This window comes from Syngnathoides biaculeatus, chromosome 4 (genome assembly GCF_019802595.1).
Source record: "Syngnathoides biaculeatus isolate LvHL_M chromosome 4, ASM1980259v1, whole genome shotgun sequence".
Classification (NCBI taxonomy): domain Eukaryota; kingdom Metazoa; phylum Chordata; class Actinopteri; order Syngnathiformes; family Syngnathidae; genus Syngnathoides; species Syngnathoides biaculeatus.
This window is the reverse complement of record NC_084643.1, coordinates 2,016,245-2,036,445: the sequence shown is the minus strand read 5'-3', so window position 1 is coordinate 2,036,445 and position 20,201 is coordinate 2,016,245. Positions and strand designations below refer to the sequence as shown.

Here is a 20,201-nt window from a genome sequence, read left to right as displayed (position 1 = left end):
GGCTGCTGCAGTGACAAAAACGTCAATAGCTTTGTAACATGTTTAACTGTTACGGTGCTTAAGAAGTGCATGAAGTGCATTTAAGTGTATGTAGAAAGAATTGCTCAATAGTTAATCAAAAAAAAAAAAAAAAGTTGCACTGGGAAACAATATCACCAAACCTGAGGCCATTGAGTGGACGGGATGGAAAAATGAATTACACATAAGAATATTCAGTAATGTAATGTAATGTAAAGTTTGCGTGACTTTTGAGGCATTTTCCAAGATTTTTGGTACAGCTTTACAACCACAAGAAGTTATATTTCATTGTTTTCGTTTTTTCAGGACTTTTTTTCTCATATCTACCAGATTCTGAAGAAACAGAATTCATTTTTAGCACTCAAGAATTATGGGAAGAACCGTATAAAAACATAAGCAGCCTCGTAATGGTTAATGATTTCTAAGTGGACCCTATCGGTTCTGACTTCGTGCAGGTTGGAGGTGCAAAGTCTGAAGAGACCGTGCTGAAGGGGCAGAGAACTTTCAGTCAGGTAAACAAATACTAAACTGCACAAAACACATTTTAACTTCCTTTTCTGTGATATCCAATATTTCATAACAATGATTTGTAAAAGTCTGTGTGGAAGGCGTGCAGCAGTCCGGTTCAGTTCCATTCCTACGTGCCGACAATGCGATGTGAGTGTGAGTAGGAATGACGGTCATTGCATGCACCTCGTGATTGACCAGCATGTAGTCCAGGCCGCTGTCCATCTTTTCCATCTGAGATCGGTTCCGACTGCAGTTGAACACAACAGAAAACCTTTGGATAAGTAGAAGTCTGCATGGATACGGCCATCGCATTCGTTTATCGCAAATGTCACAGTTTGCAAAGTCTTTTGGTTGAAAGGTGACAGTTTGGTTTACTTTGAGCCTATAAGTGAGGGAACAAAAATCCCCTCCGCCCCCCAAAAATATAAATAATACTCCTTATCTTTTGTGTAAACAACAAGCAAATTTATTTGTATAGGGCATTTCATACACGAGGCAACTCAATGCGCTTTACATGATTAATGGCATTTGAAAACAAAGAGATAAAACATTTAAAATGGGATAAAAACAATAAAAATGACAAACAAAATATTTAAAAAAAATGGGACAGGAGCAGATCAAATGACAAGATGTGAAAAAAATGCAGTACACTCTCAAATAAATAAAAGCTTCCCACATAAAATAAAGGGGCAGCACGGTGGATCAGCTGGTAAAGCGTTGGCCTCATAGTTCTGAGGTCCTGTGTTCGATCCCGGACATGCCTATGTGGAGTTTGCATGTTCTCCCCGTGGGTTTTCTCAGGGCACTACGGTGTCCTCCCACATCCCAAAAACACGCAACATGAATTGGACACTCTAAATTGCCCATAGGTGTGATTGTGAGTGCGACTGTTGTCTGTCTCCATGTGCCCTGCGATTGGCTGGCAACCAGTTCAGGGTGTCCCCCGCCTCCTGCCCGTTGACTGCTGGGATAGGCTCCAGCACTCCCTGTGTCCCTTGTGAGGATAAGGGGCAAAGAAAATAGATGGATGGATAAAATAAAATACAATCTATGGAAAAAAATATTTGCAGTAATAATAATTAACGGCTTAAATCTTCTCGGAAAGTGCGACATCATTATATTGCCATTGGAAAGGTTAATTTCAACATCGCTTTGGAAAGGCGTTTCATCCATTACATTTTGCCTCAGCTTCTTCACATAAGTAATCATAACTTCCAAGTTCTTTTTGAAAACATTTCACACTCAAGGATGCTCTGCTGGCGCTTCTGAAACTTCTTCGAAAGATTCAAGGTTTTCAAATTCACGTTCTAAAGAGATCTGGGTTTCAATTACCGGTCGTCACGTGGCCATCCGGCTTCATTTGAATAACGGCGGCCATCTAACATTTGTCATTTGTCATTTGTCTTTCTGGAGTGAATCTCTTAATTTGATCAACGTAATCGGGATAGATTCCGTAAACATCAAGATTGAATGCACTAACTTTGTCAGTTAGTACAACAATGCTTTAAAGCTAATTGAATAAAGTTGCATCAGAAACCTTTGCGAAGCCACTTAGCCCGTAAAAGGCTTGCGTCCCCATTAGGCCAAAATTCCCTTGGATGGGGATGGATAGCAATTGATGGGGACTTCCTTGAAAATATGCGATTGCTCTGTCTAATTTGTGACTCGGCGAAGTAATTGGGTGGTCTCCAAAGCTGGTTTGGTCTCCGTTGTCATTTGATCCTCAGTTAGAAGGACGCTTTTTCTTTTACATCCCAATAAGTCTCATTGAGAAGTCAATACGGTGCCGTTGTGGACCTTTCAGCCGAGAACTACGTTGTCCAATCGTTGCGTAATGAAGCTTAATGATGCAAACCTCCACAGGTCTTTTTGTGCTCAAGTATATATATATTTTTTGTACCATATATCAAGCAAATATTTACGAAATTCCAATTGCAAATTCCCATCTTAGTCAGAACATGTCGGTGGTGAGCGAGCAGATTCCGACAGAGCCGATCTCTGCAGTCGGAGTTCTTTCTTCACCCAGCAAGGCTCCGGATGACTACTTTGTTGTAAGTAGGTTTTTTTTCTCTCTCGGGTGACATAATCCATAAACATGTATCTGGCAGTACAGAAAATGGATTGATGGGAGTTGAGACACAAAAGGGCTGATTTACAAGAGGTTTGGGATGTAAAAACGGGTGCAAAATGGAAAGGTCGTGCATTCCGATGCATAAGCTTATCTACTAACGTGTTCTGTTCCAAATGGACAATATTGCCGTGCAGTTTGTCTCACGCATTCTAAGAAGCAGTGAGGAATGTTCTGCTTGTGTATACAGTGATGCCGCAGTTCTCGACCACAATGCGTTCCGGAAAACGATTCGAGAGGTGATTTGTTCCAAAACCGAATCAATGTTTCCCATTACAATGAATGGAAAAAGAAATAATGCATTCCAAGCCTAAAAATTGGGCTTTTTAAAGCATTTTTTTTTAGCTTTTCCTGATAGAAAACTGCATAGTAGAGATACGTGTATAGTTTAAATACTTTATGTAATAAAATAATTTAAGAAATGTATTTATTTTTTGCTTAAAATGTATGCTTTAGTAATAGAGTACGCTAGGCTGGGAGTGCATTGCCGTATCTTTAGCGACTTGGCCCCCAGCCTTGTAAACTTTTTTTATTAACAAAAGTGCAAAATAACTTTAAACAAGCTACTTGCCTTCTTTGCCATGATTGGGGTTTAATACGGTAGTCCTCCTCGATAAGAAGAAAAACAACAGTCACTCCTGGGACACGTCTGCATACAGAGGCTGCGTTATACAGAATAACAAAAGTGCGCTGGTTGCGCTGCGCGCATTATGCGATTTCCGGGTTTTTTTGGCGCCGTGGGAATGCACAACAAAGCGCGCAATATGTTATTTACGGGTTTCGTCGTGGGCGTTCAAGTACCGATTTTTGTTTGAAAAGAGAAGCAAAAAAATCTCGAAATTTTTGTGCGAAAACCGATTTGTTCGAAAACGGGGACGTTCGAGAACCGAGGCTTTACTGTACTTTCTTGTAATTCCTTAAACCAAAAGGATTGCAACATGTGACTTATCCAGATGCCAATCGATCCTCAAGAAGGAGTTTTGCCATTCCGCGCACGACAAACCTTCGTTTAACTTTTGCTAGCATTTCCTAGCATGTGGGTCATTTTAGCGCACTGTGACAGTTGATGGTGGCCACTCACTGAGCATTTTTACAGCTGTGCTGTCACACGCATTCAGGACAAATTTAATCAAACGTAACATGGCTTCCGTCCTCCAAATTATCTGTGATCAATTTCTTTTTTCACTCCTTTGTACTTTTCTTACTTTATGAACTGGTAAATACAAACGTACCTAACCTAAGTGATTTTCATTAAGCTTACAAGGCCTGAATCAATTAATGAAGAATAAAAATCTCGTTTCGTCCCAATACTTTCAATCACTAGTTGTATATCACCATTTTTATTGGCACATGATGGTTTTTATTTGTGCACAATATAAGATGCATCTATATTGTTGTCAGTCACTCAAAATAATTAGTTTCCTCTTTTGTGAGAGCGTTGCGGTGACTTACTGTATGTTTTTTTTTTTTTTTGCTGCTCATCAATAAATGTTGAAGAAATTGTTTGGTAGCAGTTTTTGCTCCCAAGGGTTGTGCAACAAAGTAAGTTAAAGGAAATATTATTTTTGTGAATGAGCGTGTTTTTTAAAAATTATAAATTAATAGATGAAGATCCCTTGACGCTTGGCTCTGAGGGTGTAAAAATTGTGATTACTCCCTTAATTTACTGATGGATTCAATGCACGTGTTTATCAAATTTGTTTTGATAAAAAAATATGGATTTTAAACTATATTTAAAAAAATAATGCCATTTACAATACATACAAATTAATTATCAATAAGTATTTTAATTAGAGTGTTTTTTTATTTAGTTTTTGGAAAGATAAGTCAAAAGGACTCGAAATCCGAAGTGTGGGACTTGCAAATTGACTTGGGACTTGTTTATCTTGATTTGGGACTGGATTTGGGACTTGAGACTTAATTGTTTTTTTTGGTCGCACCTCTGCTCCTTTGTGTTGGAGCTTGGAAGTTTGTCTGCATTTGGATATCACAAATGTCATCACACGCAACCCTGGAGGTCTCCAAAAGTAATGAATGCATCATGGCACTTTATTTGGAGATATTATTTATGTTTTATTCATCACTCATTAAAATGAATTCATTTGGGTGCATGAGAAATAACTTTCAGGGTGTGCTTGAGACTATTCGCATCTTCAGGAACATCATTTGAAGGATTTTTGTTTTTCATCTTTAAATTTGGAACGCAAACAAATTGGTAGCGGATGTGCTGAGATGGGGGAAATCTGGCAATATTACATTGTATTGATTTTCAGCCTCCGGTGTGAGGCTCCTTTGAGTGCTTACCGGTTACCTTTTTCTTTATACAGCCAATCAAAGGGCTGATTAACTCTTTTGCTCCGTGTTCTCATCTCTGAACTCGAGCAGAACGTTCCAACACGAGCCCAGATCAAACACGGTTCCACTGGGATCCGCAGCCTTGCTCGAGCGTGAGCAGCCACCCGACTTCAAACGCCGCGCGCACGCTCGCGCGTACTTTGAATGTGTGCACGGGTCGCAAAGGGGATCGGGGGTGCCTTTCAAATTCACAAGCATTTGACTTGTTACTCTCATAAACTCATTAGGAAAATTTGCATTTAGTTCAGAGGAATAAGATTGCTTTTGCGTTTGCTGGGGCATCAGGGATAAGAATCCCAAACTGCTTGTCAGTTTTGAAGGAAGAATGTGCACTTAAAAGAAATTGTTTTGGTATTTCATCTCTTCTCTAGAGCTTGACAACAGCATGCTGTTTGCACCTGGTAAATCTTCTGCAAAATGTGTTGTCCTCCTTCGTAGTTAAAGTACAGTATCATCAAAAACACAAATTTCTTGCTGATATTTATTAAATTTGTGGGCAGCGTGCCATTTTTGGGACGTCATGATTTTCATGTATTATATCCTTCAGTATATCAAAATATTGAAGTGTTTTAATCTGAAGCCATAATTTGGTTAAATCATCGGTCAAAGTTAGCACGGAGTTATTCCCCTTTCCTTCCTGACCCAACATGGCCGCCTCAAGTACACATGGAGCGTTTTCCAAGAGAAGAAATGCCCGCGAGAGGGCATCTTTTTTGCCCTTTGTTTTATGCGGTAAACGAAAAAGACGTGTTATTTCCTTGATTGTTATTTCCTTGACTGTTAGGAGACTTTTATCTCAATAAGGCAAAAAATTGAATGAATGGGTTAATTGTACTTGGATGGAAAAATGTATTTCAGTCAGATTCAGGAGTTTTACTACCGCCCAAAAAAACAAAAACAAAACAATTGCGCCTCTAATTGCAGCTTTTTGAAAAAAGGTGCAGCAAAATCTTTCTCAAACTTCTTGTGGAAGAATTGAATAATGGCAATCATATGTGCTTCAACTTTTCTCATGTCCAACGTGTTTTTTCAAAAATGATTGATTTAAATACTACATTAATAAAGTCACAAACAATGATGATGATTCAAACTAAGAATTAAGAAATAAAATACTCAACACAACATGAAAAAAAAAACACGCAAAGCCAGTGAACTAAATACAAACAAATTGACAAGGCGCAAGCGGCTAGAGAAAATTGATTGGTTGACGCAAGCCACCGGGCCAACAAGAACAGGCGGCCACGGAAACCCAAACGAGCAGACAAGACGTGAATGTGGAAAACAGGCAACAAATCAAATCTCATCAAAACAAAGCCAGATAAAACCAGATCAGATCATGGAACACATTTTAGAGAAATGTCACCGCACACCACCAAACAAATGTGTTCCGAAAATGGAGACTAAAATGATGATGATCTTGTCTCAATTTACTTGGTGTAAAAGTCAGTTTAGTTTCGCTTGAAATGTTTGAATACAATAAATAGAATAAAGATCTTCAAAACACTCACTTTTTACCAACCCCCCAAAACGGTGTTTTTTGAGACTTTGACATTGCACAGTCAGAGAGAACGAGAACTTACTGATAGTATTGATTTGTGAAAATAGATCAATTTGACCAAATTTCAAAACAAGTGGCTTTGGCCCTATTATTTGAAATGAAAAAAAAATTACTTTTCACTCGAACTAAGGGGAAGTGCCCGTTAATGTGTGAACAGTGTTTGGAAATCACAAATTACTTGTAAAGTACCCAAAGTACGGCTCAATTTTCAGATCAGAATCCAGACACATGGAGTACTGTGCAATATGCAATATGCCAGGGATTGAAATGGCAATTTTCAGTCTTCTGCGCCCTATGTAAACAATCGGGACATGAATCGGTTTTCGGATTTTGCCTCTTTGCCGTTTTCTGTCCAGCTTTGCTCCTCTTTATCCATCTTCTGAGCACTTTCTTCCAATACTCTCATTCGTGTTGTCAAGATTTTTGGGATGTAGCTGTTGAGTCGGTCATTTGTGTCTTTTCTAAATCGAGACACTCCCGTGGCATTCAGAGCTTTGACATCTGTTGGCGCTCGCGCATCCGGCGCAGGACCTCTTTGTGAAGTACGCAGAGCAGCGCTACAGATTGTCGGCGCCACGGCGAAGTCGTCGGCCTTTGACATTCAAACTGCGTCGTTGTGGAGCCGCCCCCCGCCCGCGGCAGGACTGTCCGTGCCTGCGGTCCCTCCTAAGAAGACCGTGTCCTCATTACTCTTCAACTTGACTTTGGGTTTCACAATACCGGACCTTTGCTTATGCTGACAGAATGCTGCGACTACTGACCTGGAAAAAGCATCAGAGACGGCTTGTCTTGTAAAGGAGCCGCACGCTCTGTGATGTACGATCTCCTTGCGGGACTTTGAGTTGAAGTGCTGTTGGCGACGCCGCTCATCTAACGCTCACTCCGTCTTTTTGGCCTCGCAATCTCTGCTCCCTGCGTCAAGTTGGCCCCCACCCTAATTCCATCTTGTCTGTTGTGGTTTTGCATGAATCTCCCTGTGCCAAGTCCACCCCCCCCCTTACCCAGTCACTGGGGTCATTCATCATTATTGTCAAGGGGGGGGAATGCGCGTGGGTGGGTGCAGAGATCTATGACTTCTTCATTTGAATGAACCTCATTAGATTGACTCTTCTTTGTAAAGGATCCCTTTAGAAAATAACCCTGGCAGTTATTTAGGTGATTCTCCCATTGGGGCCAATGGAACATGACGCCACAACCGAGCGCATTTGCTCCAGCGACAGACGAGTCTGCAGGTTATATTTTATTCCGCACCGCACGCCGCAATGTTGTTTAGGACCTTGAGCTCGACTCGCGGCGCCCCGGCGTTGTCAATATGACGCAATCTATTATTCTTACCGTGCGCGTCAATCTTTTATAACTATGAATGAGCTTATTATACAAGGACGAGGCGCTCCTTTATTGGGGCGTAGCCTCATTTTTGCGCACTGGTTAAATTGCATTCTGTGCTCAGCAGTTTACCGTGAGAACATTTGTCTCATTAAATACTAGGATGGGTCCACAAAGGGTGCACAGCAGTCAAACTTCAAGCTGCTGTATTCTTGTCCTACCTGTACTTGGCTATGTGGGCGGGGGGGGGGGGGGGGGTAGTGCTTTTTTTTTTTTTTTTTTTTTTTTTAAGTATATATATATTATTTTGCCACGGTACGTATGGTTTCCTTATTAGAGCGGACTGTTGTCGGGGCAGCTTTAATCAGCCTTCTCCCGAGGGAAGATATTTTTAGCCAGCTTTTTAGAGGCTAAGACTCCTTTACCCAAGCAGAGCTCTAATGAGATGGAGCCCTCGTGTAGGCAAGCATTAATTAAAGCGAGTATGCAAGGAAGAAGAGACAATGGCAACACGCCCATGGCATACATACATTAACTTTATCCCACTTGTTTTTTTTTTTTTTTTATGTTTCTTTTCTGATGTAGGTAGCACAAACAACAGATGGCTCCGACGCTGACCTGTGGAAGGACGGCTTATTCAAATCCAAGGTCACCCGCTACCTCTGTTTCAGCAGAAAACCTGTAAGTGGCGGAAAGCAAAGTATCACTTTCCTTGAGCGTTCTGCAATCAATCTGTGGCATGTTTTTTGCCCGTCTGCCTGTTTTGGAGAATTATACACCCAGAATGTTTTCACGTGCTTCGTGCTCTGATTAATCCGATTTTAAAAAGGGCAGCACTGGCAGTGCAGTTTTGATGTTTTATTTGTTTGTTTGTTGTTTTTTACATATAATGGATTCCATGCATAATGAAAATGTGTATTACCTCATTGCAATATTTTTTCTCGCCATTGGTCCCCCTGAGATTATTTGTTTATTTCCGACACAACAATGAGCTGTATTTTAACTAGTTATCATCATTTAATCAAAGTGTATCGGTTGAGAAAAGGAAGATTATGATGACTGTACATGAAAGCATTCATTTTATTAAGCGAGATGTTAGACGTTAGACAAGGTTGATGTTTAATTTCATCAGCAGTTTTTCTATCATTGAAATGCTTACAATGGAGCTTTCCGACTGGCGATCTTCAGCTCCGCCCCCCTTCGCTACAGTTGCCATGCCCCAAAATCTTCCAAAATGGCGACTGAACATAACAGGTGTGAACTGGATTCTCTATCGCGTATTACAGATAATATTGTGGTATGTTTTTTGCCAAATGCGTCAGACTTGTCCAAGAGAGTTCCACATAGAGGTCTCAAATATTTCACGCAAGGATATGTACACGGAATTAAGATTTTGGACAGAGCAGGACGCAGTGTCAGAGTTAGAGCAAAACTTTGGCGATCGATGCAAAAAAGTTTGACGCCTCACAAACTTCATATTGAAATCCAACAGGATAAAATAGTGGAATCGTACAGTGCATGTAAAGCAGGGTGAGTACTTTTCACTTGGCAAGATCACGAGCAATATCATTGTAGTCTTTCGAAGTGAGTGGGCGTATTCATTTGACTTGGCTCGTAATGGAACCCAGTGCTCTGTCATAAAAGTTAGATGTGATACAAATGGGCCAACAGACATTTCTCTTGCATGACTTCGCGCATTTACGTATCACTAACCCGACATGACACACTTCATTCAGCAGGTCAGTGATACACTAACAAAGTGAAAGTTGTTCTCCTGCAATGTATAAAGCACTGATAAGAATTCAATCAAACTCAGAGAAGTTACTTCTCCCTTATTTTCGGTCATACAGCTTTGTGTTTGTTGATATTGTCCACATTGAGTTGTACGTGCGCTCTTCCGCGAGCCTTACTCCATCGTAGACACTTCCTCAACTGTGTTTTAGGCTTTGGAAAATGAATCAAGCAGAACCCTTGTAACCGAGCAGGATATCTTTCATCAGGATTGCACGTTCCCCAAGCGCATCCGAGGACCATTTTCTTCGTAGCATTAACTTTTCAAAGCGCACGCGACCGATAACCAGCATTGCTTGTGGGACATGACGACAAGAGGTTAGAGGTCAAGGCAGGGGTTAAGATTGTACGAGTGATTGACAGGTCGGAAAGGTCCATTGTGTAATCATATACGGATTTCAAGTTATTCAATTCTGTTATGTCAGTTTGTGTTCTGTATTTGGTTCAAAAACAATAGAAAGCCATCTTTTATGACGAAGCTCACAAACCTGTCTGACTCATGTTGGTATTTTTGTAAGTATCTATAATTGGTAAATTTGAGAGGAGACTGGGATTGGGTTCTATGATACAGGTTTAGCTAAAGAAGTGTCCACCGAACATGCAAAGTCCGAAGCACGTTCAAGAAAATCTGCATATTTACTGTTTTGACAAGATTACAAGATTACATTTACAAAATGTCCTCTAACGTCCAGACAACGCGGGAGCAGCTGCCTCGTGCCCGAGTTCAATCTGGACTGCTGGCTAGTGGAGGGCACACAAATAGCCCTGCCCTTGTTCCTCTTTATTCTCTTAAAACGTCTGTCCGCATTGTTTGAAAGACTTTGACACAAATAAAACACGACAGAGCTATCAAGAAAGGCTATTTTGTCTGCCAGTCAAAGGAGCTCGCACTGTAATTGTCTATGACAAAAACACATTCTGTAAAATTATCCCTTGAATTATATGGGTGGGAAGTAAATAGTTTGCGATTTATCATACTCCGGTTGAACTAGATGAACCCCCCTTGTCACTTTCTAATGGGGGAGGAGGGGAAATCCCCAGTAAAAGAGGCAAATACAAAACGAAAAAGCTCCCATGCATAGTAATAACATACATCCATATTGCTCCTTAAATCCGTGTAAAAACTATGAATAAGAAATCTCTCTAATGGCAACGACTGTCAGGCAACTACAGTAGAAGAATCCGCCCATCAAGTCACGCCTGGTTCAGCCCACTTTCTTCTCCGGCTGTGTATTATTGCAATTTATTATGGCCGAAAATGAAAATGTAAAGAAGTCATGGAAGAGTCACGCTTGAAAATGTCGGACGACGCAGTCACCGAATGAAAAAAACACAAACAAACAAAAAACTGCATCCTTTCCTTGGCGACACAATGACCAAGGTAGATTTATCTTTTTAGAAAAGTCTCATTACTAAGAGTGCAAAAATTTACCTACTAATTGATGCATGATTTTTTTTTAAATATTACAGTTCCATTGTTTTCATATTCTAAACAGGCCTCTATCATATATGAGGTTAGGTTAAATCGGATATATATCGGACGCAAGTGAAATCCAGTCCTTCAGGTTGGGCTCATAAGACTTAAACGCCAGTCACTCGCATTTGAAAAAAGTACAGGTGTGCTCAGTCATGCCCGCAGATATAAAGTTACGGTGTGTGTTCTGTTTGTAATTATGACTGTACCCCTTTAAGAGCGGAGAGGGTGGGGGGGGCGGTGTCAGGTAAACTAGAAAGTAGAAATAGGCTGAGCAGCAGCTCATTGTGACCATGTGCTTCCGTGTTAAAACAAACCCCCCCCAAAAAAAACGTGAGGCTGTGGTGCACTGCGCTGGATCGGTTTTCATGTGCGCTGAGAGTGTACGACAAGTGCACAATTGCGCAGTGGTGCAGCTTAGAGGGAACATTCGTCAAGACTACAACAAAATAAGCGACGTCTTTCCATATCTATGTATTTGTACTCTTAACAAATTTTACGCGCGTGATTTTTCGGGCTTGACTGTGCCGATTTCTGAGTACGATGGCTTGCTGTCGCGTACGGGCTCGTCAAATCACAGTGACTGAAACGCTATCCAAAGAAAGCAAAGATCTCAATTGTTGGACAGAGGAGACACACGACGAAAGCAACGATGGACGAAGGACCAGTAAAGAATCAGTGGTGAAAAGAAGATGCTTTACAACTGCTAGATAGAAGAAAAAAGTTGACAAATGCGTCATTTGTAAGGGTTCTATTCACTTCGATAAAAACACTTGGCCCCACGAGTGGTGCGCAAGCGCATTCCTGCGACTTTGCAGATGCATTCCCTTTCTTAATAGAAGTCGCTTTTCTTTTTTGTCACGTTAGCGACTGAAAAAAACCCCGATAGGATTGACCTACGAATGCTAACGGCACATCGTGAACGTAACTTTTATACTCCCTTGAGCCTCAGTTGGAGTATTAACTCAGTTTGTAGCGACAACAAGAAAAATACGAAGGAAAAGCATACGGCATTGATTCGTTACCCTCAAAGTGAATTGTATCATTCTAAATGGGCCAAATATCATTCTTGAATCTGACCAATACAATGGAAACGTAGACTAGCTGAATTGTAAAAATGTATTTTTTGACATCTCTGGTAATTATTTCAGCTACTTTTTCCACCCATGTTAAAAGACTTATATTGGTTATCAATTGACTACTTGCCATACTCTCTCCAAAGTAAAACGACATTTTTATTTGCGTCAATGGGCTCTGATTCTGTCCGTTAGGGCCCTGACGTTGTCGAGGATGTGAAGCTGACGGACATTAAGGATGCACTGCCCGAGGGCTTCGTCGCAGTGCAAGAAACGTTGGACACAAGTAAGCAAACGGACGATGGCCGCCGTTGCCCGGCTCACATTCGCGCACTCTTAACCGGCAGGTTTGCTTAAGACGCTCACTGTTTTATGGGTCCAGGTTAGCTTAGTTTATGGTCAACTGCGGGAATAAAATAAACATTTTGCCCCAGAGGTATAAAAGAAGCGAATCATGAGTCATTGTTTATCTAAGCTGGAGCTGTGCTTTTCTTTATGAGGGTCTTATTTATTTATGTATTTATTTGGGAAGAGGCAGAGTGGATAGGGGTTATCTAATATTAATGAAATGCATTCCCCAATGCTTTAGTGCTTTTTGAGTGCTATGTATTTCCCCTTCACTCTCCATGCCTCGGAAATGTAATAATATTTTGGTGTGTGGAGCAAGGACAGCTTATTTATTATTTTTATTATCATTCCATTTATGCTGCACTCACAATGTTTCTGGAAAAATAAATGAGAAAAGCACGGAAGCAATATACAAAAGGATTGCATGTTTTTTTTGTGAGAAAGAAGAAAAGACATTCTCTTTTGTTTCACAAAAGAAATTAAATATTTAATTACATTATGTGGGTCTGTGTTTAATGTACTCTACGTGTGGTGTAATGCGCGGGTTTCTGTTCCGGAACCAGTTTAATCCGCTATCCTGCACTAATGTCGAAATAGGATTCTGTTGCTTCTTTCATCAGAAATATTTCTAAAAATTATGACAGCATATTTGTTTAGTTGTGTTTTGTTTTTGCACGCAAGCTAATACTGGAATGTATTTACGGGGGTATCAATGTGAAATTCTGACTTAGGTTTTATCAAGCCTTTGTCTGCCAACAACTGTTGGCCAAAAGCGAGTCAGCTTTTTACCACAAGAGGAAATATCTTGAGTTGTTTTGGGCTTGGGGAAAAAAAAAAAAAAAAAAAAAAAAAAGGAATACATGGTGCCATTTGCCATCTGCCTGATCAGACGAGGCCGCCATGAGGAAGAGGAGGCTTTGTGTGAAAATCAGCCCGCGTGCAGTTGCGCACACGGCCGTCTTTGACATCCGGGTGCTTGGCAAATCCAAGTTTCATCTTCTCAACTACACCTGCATGGGGTAAGTTGCTAACCGCCGCGAGTAACAGGAGTATAAAAATATACATAAATCTTAATAATAAGACCCAATATAAAAATAAAAAAATATATATATAATAATAAATAGCATATAGCTGAAAGCACCGTTTCGAATGAATACAGCTTAACTTTTCCACAAGGGGTGAAAACGTTTCAATTGTTACTTTTGTTATACAGTTGCTGAAATGCCCTGCACAGTTGACATGTTTATAGAGCTATGTCTGCTTTTTGGGGTGCAACCATCTTGAAATGAACGTACCTTCACTTCAGAATCAGAATCAGATTTTTTGGCCAAGTGTGTGAAAACACACGGGGATTTTTTTCTCTGGCAGTCGGTGCTGCCCTGGTACGACAAACAGAACAAGAACAACAAAGCAACAACAACAAATAACAAGAGACATTTCTATTTATAGGAACTATTCCTTATGAGAGTCACGCAAGATGTAAAATCTTTTTCATTTAGAACAGGTAAGAGAGAAGCGTGTCAACGTCCCACATTGTGTAAAGCTTGTGCAGAGTCCCTTTACCCATTCGAGATTCCCGTTATAGTGAAATGACAGTTGTGTAAAGGGAGCAGTTTATAGTGACGAATCGTGTGATAGTCTACAAAATATATTACTAATTACTAATATTGATTGGACCAGCAGGATGTGAGTGAGTATCCCAACAATAGCACAAGGCAGAAAATAGCAAATTTGCTGATTAAGAATTTAATGACTGAATTGCCAGAGGGGAAAAAACTGTTTGAGTACCTGCTAGCTTTGGCTTGCGTTGATCTGTAGTGCTTACCCGATGGAAGGGCTGGAAGAGCTGGTGGCCAGGATGTGGAGGGTCCGAAAGGATCCTGCCTGCTCTGGATCGAGTTTGTGTTGCATGTAAGTGCTCAATAGTGGGTAGAGTCGTTCCGATAATCAATTTAGCTGTCTTGATTGCCCGTTGGAGTCGGAGTTTGTCCTTTTTTGTGGCGGCTCCAAACCAGATTGTGACGGAGGTACACAGTACTGATTGGATGGCCGCTGCGTAGAACCGACTCAGCAGCTCACGTGATAGGCCGCGCTTCCTCCAAAGCTGCAAGAAGTACATTCTTTGCTGGGCTTTTTTGAGGATGGAGTTGATGTTCATCTCCCACTTCAGGTCCTTTGAGACTGTAATTCCCAAGAACTTGTAGGTCTCGACGGTTGATACAAGGCAGTTGGACAGCGTCAGGGCCAGGGTTGTGGCTCCTGAAGTCCACAATCATCTTTACAGTCTCTAGAGTTGTTAGCCACTTGTTAGTCTTGGTGACCTCTGTGGTTACCCATATTGCCTTGTGTAGAGAAAATAAAATTAGCTCGTCTAATCAAGAGATCCTACAATTCTACAAGTTTGCTCATCTTCAATGTATATATCGTGGAGAAATAAATCATCCATCGTAGTGTTTGAACGGTGGCCAGGAGCGATGAGGAAAGAAGAAACTGCGACAGTTATCAAGCAGTGTCAGACCCTAAAACTCACCCCCTCACCTTATCTTCAGGTAAAAAATCTCTTTGTGGGACTTCAGTGGAGTTGTGCTGTGCTCGTGCGAACAGCCAAATGTTTAAGAACCTGGCTCATTAAAAAAAAAAGAAAAAAAATTACACCATTCAACCCAGTCACTTGTTCACATTGTCTTTTTTCCCCCAAATTCAAAATTTTGGCTCACCCGTCACCATGACAACAACCTGACGTGGGAAGGAAGTGATAATGCAACAATACTGCTGTTACAGCAGGAGAATTGCATGTGTGTTTGTGTGGCTTGTGTTAATTTCATAAGACAGCAATGTTTGGGCTCTGATCACTTTCTCAGCGTATAATTTTTAAAAAAAATGTCCCGCAGAGAGATCAATAACATGGGGATATGGTATCGGAAGGGGGAGGTTCCTCATCTGCCGTCATCTCAGGAGAGATTCAGCAGAGTTCCAAGTGATGTCCCCTCCGATATTGAAAGGTAATATTTTTTCACAGCAGTATTTGCCTTCGTCTTTGTTTCTTATTTCACGATCATGTTTGTTTTTGTCACTTTACCATATATTTTACGGCACAATACGCAATCAAGTATTCTGACCTGAGCTAGTCCACGGATCAATGTGGGCTAAACGTGTGCAGCGTTCCCAGAAGGCAAAGACGGGCCAGTTAGTGTATGTTGGGACTTCAACCACAGCAATGCGGCGCATGCAAACGGAGAGGCCAAGTAGCCCAGGGGGTGGAGCAACAGCTGCACAGGAAGGGAGGAGAGCTCCAAGATCTTTGGCCTGCTGAAGTGTGCGTGCGTGTCCGCTCTCCGCTCAGCCTTCTGCTGTATCCTCGCAGATAAGATCAATTATTTATGCCAATGAAGAGCCTGGGATTTCCCCTGCAAATCGCAAATAAACAGCTGAAACGCTGTCACGGTGAGTTTGGCACGGGACCCTGGCTCCTTCGCCAGAGCATGTGGCTTTCGGTTTGGCTTGGCTGTCATTTGCTGACCTGAGCGAAAGCCACATAAAAGCTGCGCAGTGTCAGAGAGCCATCACACGGTCATACGTTAAAACGGCACTAAATCAAAAATTCAGAGGCGGTGAGCAGGCCTGTGTGTGCCTTCGCAGCACTTACTTGTCATTCTCTTCTCTTTTGAATCCCGCTTTCAAGTTTGATGAGGATCCGACTTTGGGATGGATTGCACCTCCGAGCGGCTCGCTGCCGATGCCGCTTTTGTATTTTTCACAGAGTAAAAATACCCAAAATGATTTATGACTCAGTGATTGCTGAAGTACAAGGTAACTCTTCGTAACCTTGTCCCATGTACAATACTGCATTGGTATTTAGTCTTCATTGAGTGCTCTCAACAATCAGCACAAAATGTTTTAAATGCAGTCACCAATCATCCGTTTTTTTAATTTTCAGGGTAACTCTAAAAGCTGTGATTATTACTTTTGAATATTATTTTCCAGTGGCACGGTGGGAGCAGCTGGTAAAGCGTTGGCCTCACATTTCTGAGGACCCGGGATCGATCCTACCCCCACCTGTGTGGAGTTTACATGTTCTCCCCGTGCCTGCGTGGGTTTTCTCCGTCCACTCCGGTTTCCTCCCACACCCCAAAAACATGCAACATTAATTGGACACTCTAAATTGCCCCTAGGTGTGATCGTGGGTGTGGCTGTTTGTCGCAATGTGCCCTGCGATTGTCTGGCAACCAGTTCCGGGTGTACCCCGCCTCCTGCCCGTAGACAGCTGGGATAGGCTCCAGCACTCCCCGCGACCCTCGTGAGGATTAGCGGCAAAAGAAAATCGATGGTATTATTTTCCCGCTGCCCGTGGTCAAATTTTTGGAATTGATTGACGATATCAGTTAAGTTTTAACAATGCCTAGCTTTGCCAGACAGACAAATGCAGGGTAGTTCTGTTTTGAAGTGATATTTTATATTTCGCCAATTAGTAGAGGTAGATCAAGTAAAATGAAGAATAAATCGCAATAGTTAGTTCTTAATAGCTCAGGCTGTCGCAGCATATTGAGTCACTAAAACGTTTAGATGCAAATCTGTTGCTGACTGCTAAACAAATGGACAAGCAATTAGTTTCGTGTGAGTGTGCGCAAGTGTCTTAAAATTACTTGTCCCTTTGTTTCCGTTGCAAAGCTGACTTTGGTGTACGTGACACCTTAAGAGTTGTCCGTGTGAGAATTGGCATCTCAATACATTGTGGATCAGGCCACCTACTGGCTGTGACACTCGTGGCAAAAGCACCTCTGCGGGAGATCCGAGCAGCCTGCGTCGCAGGCTGGTTGGACAAGACTTCCTCCGACACTTTTCTGTCGAGAGAAAAAGACACCCTGACTGTGCGTCTGATTCCTGACAGACGATCATCCATCAAAGGTGTACAAATCCCTTCTTACTTATTCTTTCATTCTGAAAAGTAGCAAGAATTGGCTCAGTGGCTCCTGAACAATGCCAGAGATGATTGAATGATTGGCCAGGATTTGACGGGCTGAAAATCCTTTCGGCGTTTTGCCACCAAATTCTGACACTGAGCTTGGAGGAGGAGGAGGAGAATGATGGCACCCAAGAAGCAGCAGCGTCAGCAACGGAGGAAGGTGTGGAAGTCTTGTCGCGGGGGAGGCTAGACGTGTATGTCAACAGATGAATTTTCGGGATTTTCACTTTCTTCGTCATCGTCACTTCTGTGGGCACAATCAATTCTCACTCACTCTCACTCTCTTCTATCTGACATAGACAACGTCCCAAAATGAAGAACGCCGGTGTCAGATTTGAACGTTGTTTTCAAAAACACTGTGACGTGAAGTGAACAGCTGTGATTTGCTTTGTGGGACCAATATGAATCTGAAAATAGACATATTTCATGGGAACAAAAATATCTTCATCTGTGCAATAATTGTGTAAATCTTCCAGGCTGTTTTACTTTCATGTGATGAACAACTACACACTGTAATTGAATATTCAAATGACTCAAGAAAATGTCAATATGGCTCTCCTTGACTGAAATGAGGATTAATTGTCACCAAAACTCCGACGGCTCCGGTAATGCAAGTCCCGACACCGCCGTTGATTAGCAAATGTACTTGCCATGTTTTTGTTTTGGGCATTAGTTGTCTAATTGATTTGCCATATGTCGGCCTCCGCAAAGCACCTGAAATTGTATTTGGAAAGGCCAATTTGGAGAGAGACGGCCTTGGGATGAGAGCAGATGGCAAAAGCGGCCCTCGAGGTTTACTTTAGCAAAGCGTCGTACGCGACGCGCAGGAACGTTTCCATGGTGAGCGTTTCGGGAGCTTCCTGTAGAAATATCAAGACGACGACATACTTTTCCCACATCTCTTTGAGTTTCTGATGGTGTTTCTGTGGTATTGATTGACAAAAACAAATCCCGGCTCCTAAAAAAAAAAGAAAAAGACATTTAAACCCTTTGGCCAGTTGTGCTGGATGTCTGCGTGATTTGACAGATGCGCAGCTTTCCCTTTCAGCTGCGGAATCAACCTTTGCGAGGTAAAAGAAGTCTGCAACCAATATGGCAATCGTCCCTGCAAGATTGATGCCAACCTTTTAAAAATTCACCATTGGTCTGCATTCAGCACGGCCAAATGCTAATGTAAATGAGCGCAAAAAAAAAAGAAGTCAAGCCTTTCATTGCAAGGAAATGTGAGTTGCGGGCTTCAGCTCATGAATAAACGCAGCCAGCCAGTCAGCAGTCTTGTTTTATTGCACTTGATAGAAATGATGGTATTTATTTTTCTCCTTCGATGAGCTAAGTCTTCCAAAGGGGCAATTTGCGTACGGCCTCTTCCTTTTAGCTGGAGCGTTTCCGTTTTATATCCCTCCCAACTACTGCTATCCACACGTCGAGCTTACAGCATGTAGTATACGCCTGGAACATATATAGAAGACCAATAAAAATAAAATAAAATGAAAAAAAAAAAAACAAAGCACTCATCATTGGGCGCTTTCTTGCCTCCACAAGCTGCTTGTTTGTTTGTTTGTTTGCTTGTTTTTGCTTTTATAGCACAGCAGTGACTTCTCCAGAATCCGACTAACCTGCACGGTCTTGTATAACATTGAATGTGTGTGTTCTAATCATAGCAATTCCCATTTAATGATATTACTGACTACTTTGCGTCATTGTTATGAGATCGTTTGTTTTATAGCCGCCGTATTCTTTCGCTACCTCCAAGGCACGTCACGTTTTGCAGCTCTCTTGAAGCACCCCCACAACCCCCCCCCCCTCACTAGCCGTGGATTTATCGATCCGCAGGGGTGAAGCAGGGGGTGTAATTTGTGATAGCTTGATTGATGAGGATTTCAATCTTATATGGTTTGTTAACTTCGGCTGCCCACAAAGTGCATTCAGTGCTGTTTTCTGTAATACAAGGCCATGAAACGGCGAAAGCAGACTTCCCTTGAATAATGGAACCCCGTGGCTCCTCCAGACTTAACAAGATCCTGCTCTAAAGCCCCGTTGAAGGTCTGCGCGAGCCCACAGGCGATTGAGACGGGTTTAACTTTTGCCTTATTTTCCCCGTTTAGACTCAAACTTTGATTTCGCAGCTCCGGTCTGTCTTTTGGACTGAGGCGCTTAAATATTTCCGGAGACTTTCCGAGCCTCTGCTACATGTAAACGTGTGCCAATAAAAGCTATGAGAATACAATATGGCAGTGGTTATCAAACTGGGGGATGGGGAGGGGGGGGGCAACCATTAACTGTCATGAAAACTTTTCATTATTAAGTTCAACCAGCTGTTGTTGTTCATGTTTTTGTTGATTTCTAGGGAATAATGTTCGCGAGTGGAGGGTGGGGGGGAGGTTGGGTTTTCAACACATGAAGTACAGTATTGGTTGACTGACACTATTATTTCTTTCCGTCTGCCATAGGAGGACCAGCAGCAGGCCGGAGTGTGAGCGCCAGAGCAGCAGCGGCGGCTCCACAGTGGCAGGTAGAACCTGAAATATGTAAATATTTGACTGTCAGCGAAGTCACCAATGGCATTTTGATGAAAACTCTGATTGGCGTTAAACAAGAAAATTGAAAATGTAGGGTTTTTTTTTTTTTTTTGGGGGGGGGTTGTGGGAATAAGA

General features: G+C 41.9%; 1 protein-coding gene across 6 annotated transcripts in view; it reads left to right on the top strand.

Annotated features, from left to right (window-relative positions):
* Window positions 1-463: 463 nt before the first annotated feature.
* The window catches only part of mvb12bb (multivesicular body subunit 12Bb), a 39,617-nt gene continuing 19,879 nt past the window's right edge, over window positions 464-20,201 (top strand). For 5 of the 6 annotated variants that reach the window (XM_061818080.1, XM_061818082.1, XM_061818078.1 and 2 more), the window contains exons 1-7: window positions 464-530; window positions 2,480-2,579; window positions 8,481-8,576; window positions 12,432-12,522; window positions 13,474-13,603; window positions 15,476-15,586; window positions 19,998-20,059. In XM_061818080.1, coding sequence (XP_061674064.1) covers window positions 2,487-2,579; window positions 8,481-8,576; window positions 12,432-12,522; window positions 13,474-13,603; window positions 15,476-15,586; window positions 19,998-20,059 — 583 coding nt within the window. In that variant the 5' untranslated portion in view covers window positions 464-530; window positions 2,480-2,486. The remainder of the gene's footprint in view (window positions 531-2,479; window positions 2,580-8,480; window positions 8,577-12,431; window positions 12,523-13,473; window positions 13,604-15,475; window positions 15,587-19,997; window positions 20,060-20,201) is intronic. The other variant, XM_061818083.1, reaches the window with a different exon arrangement.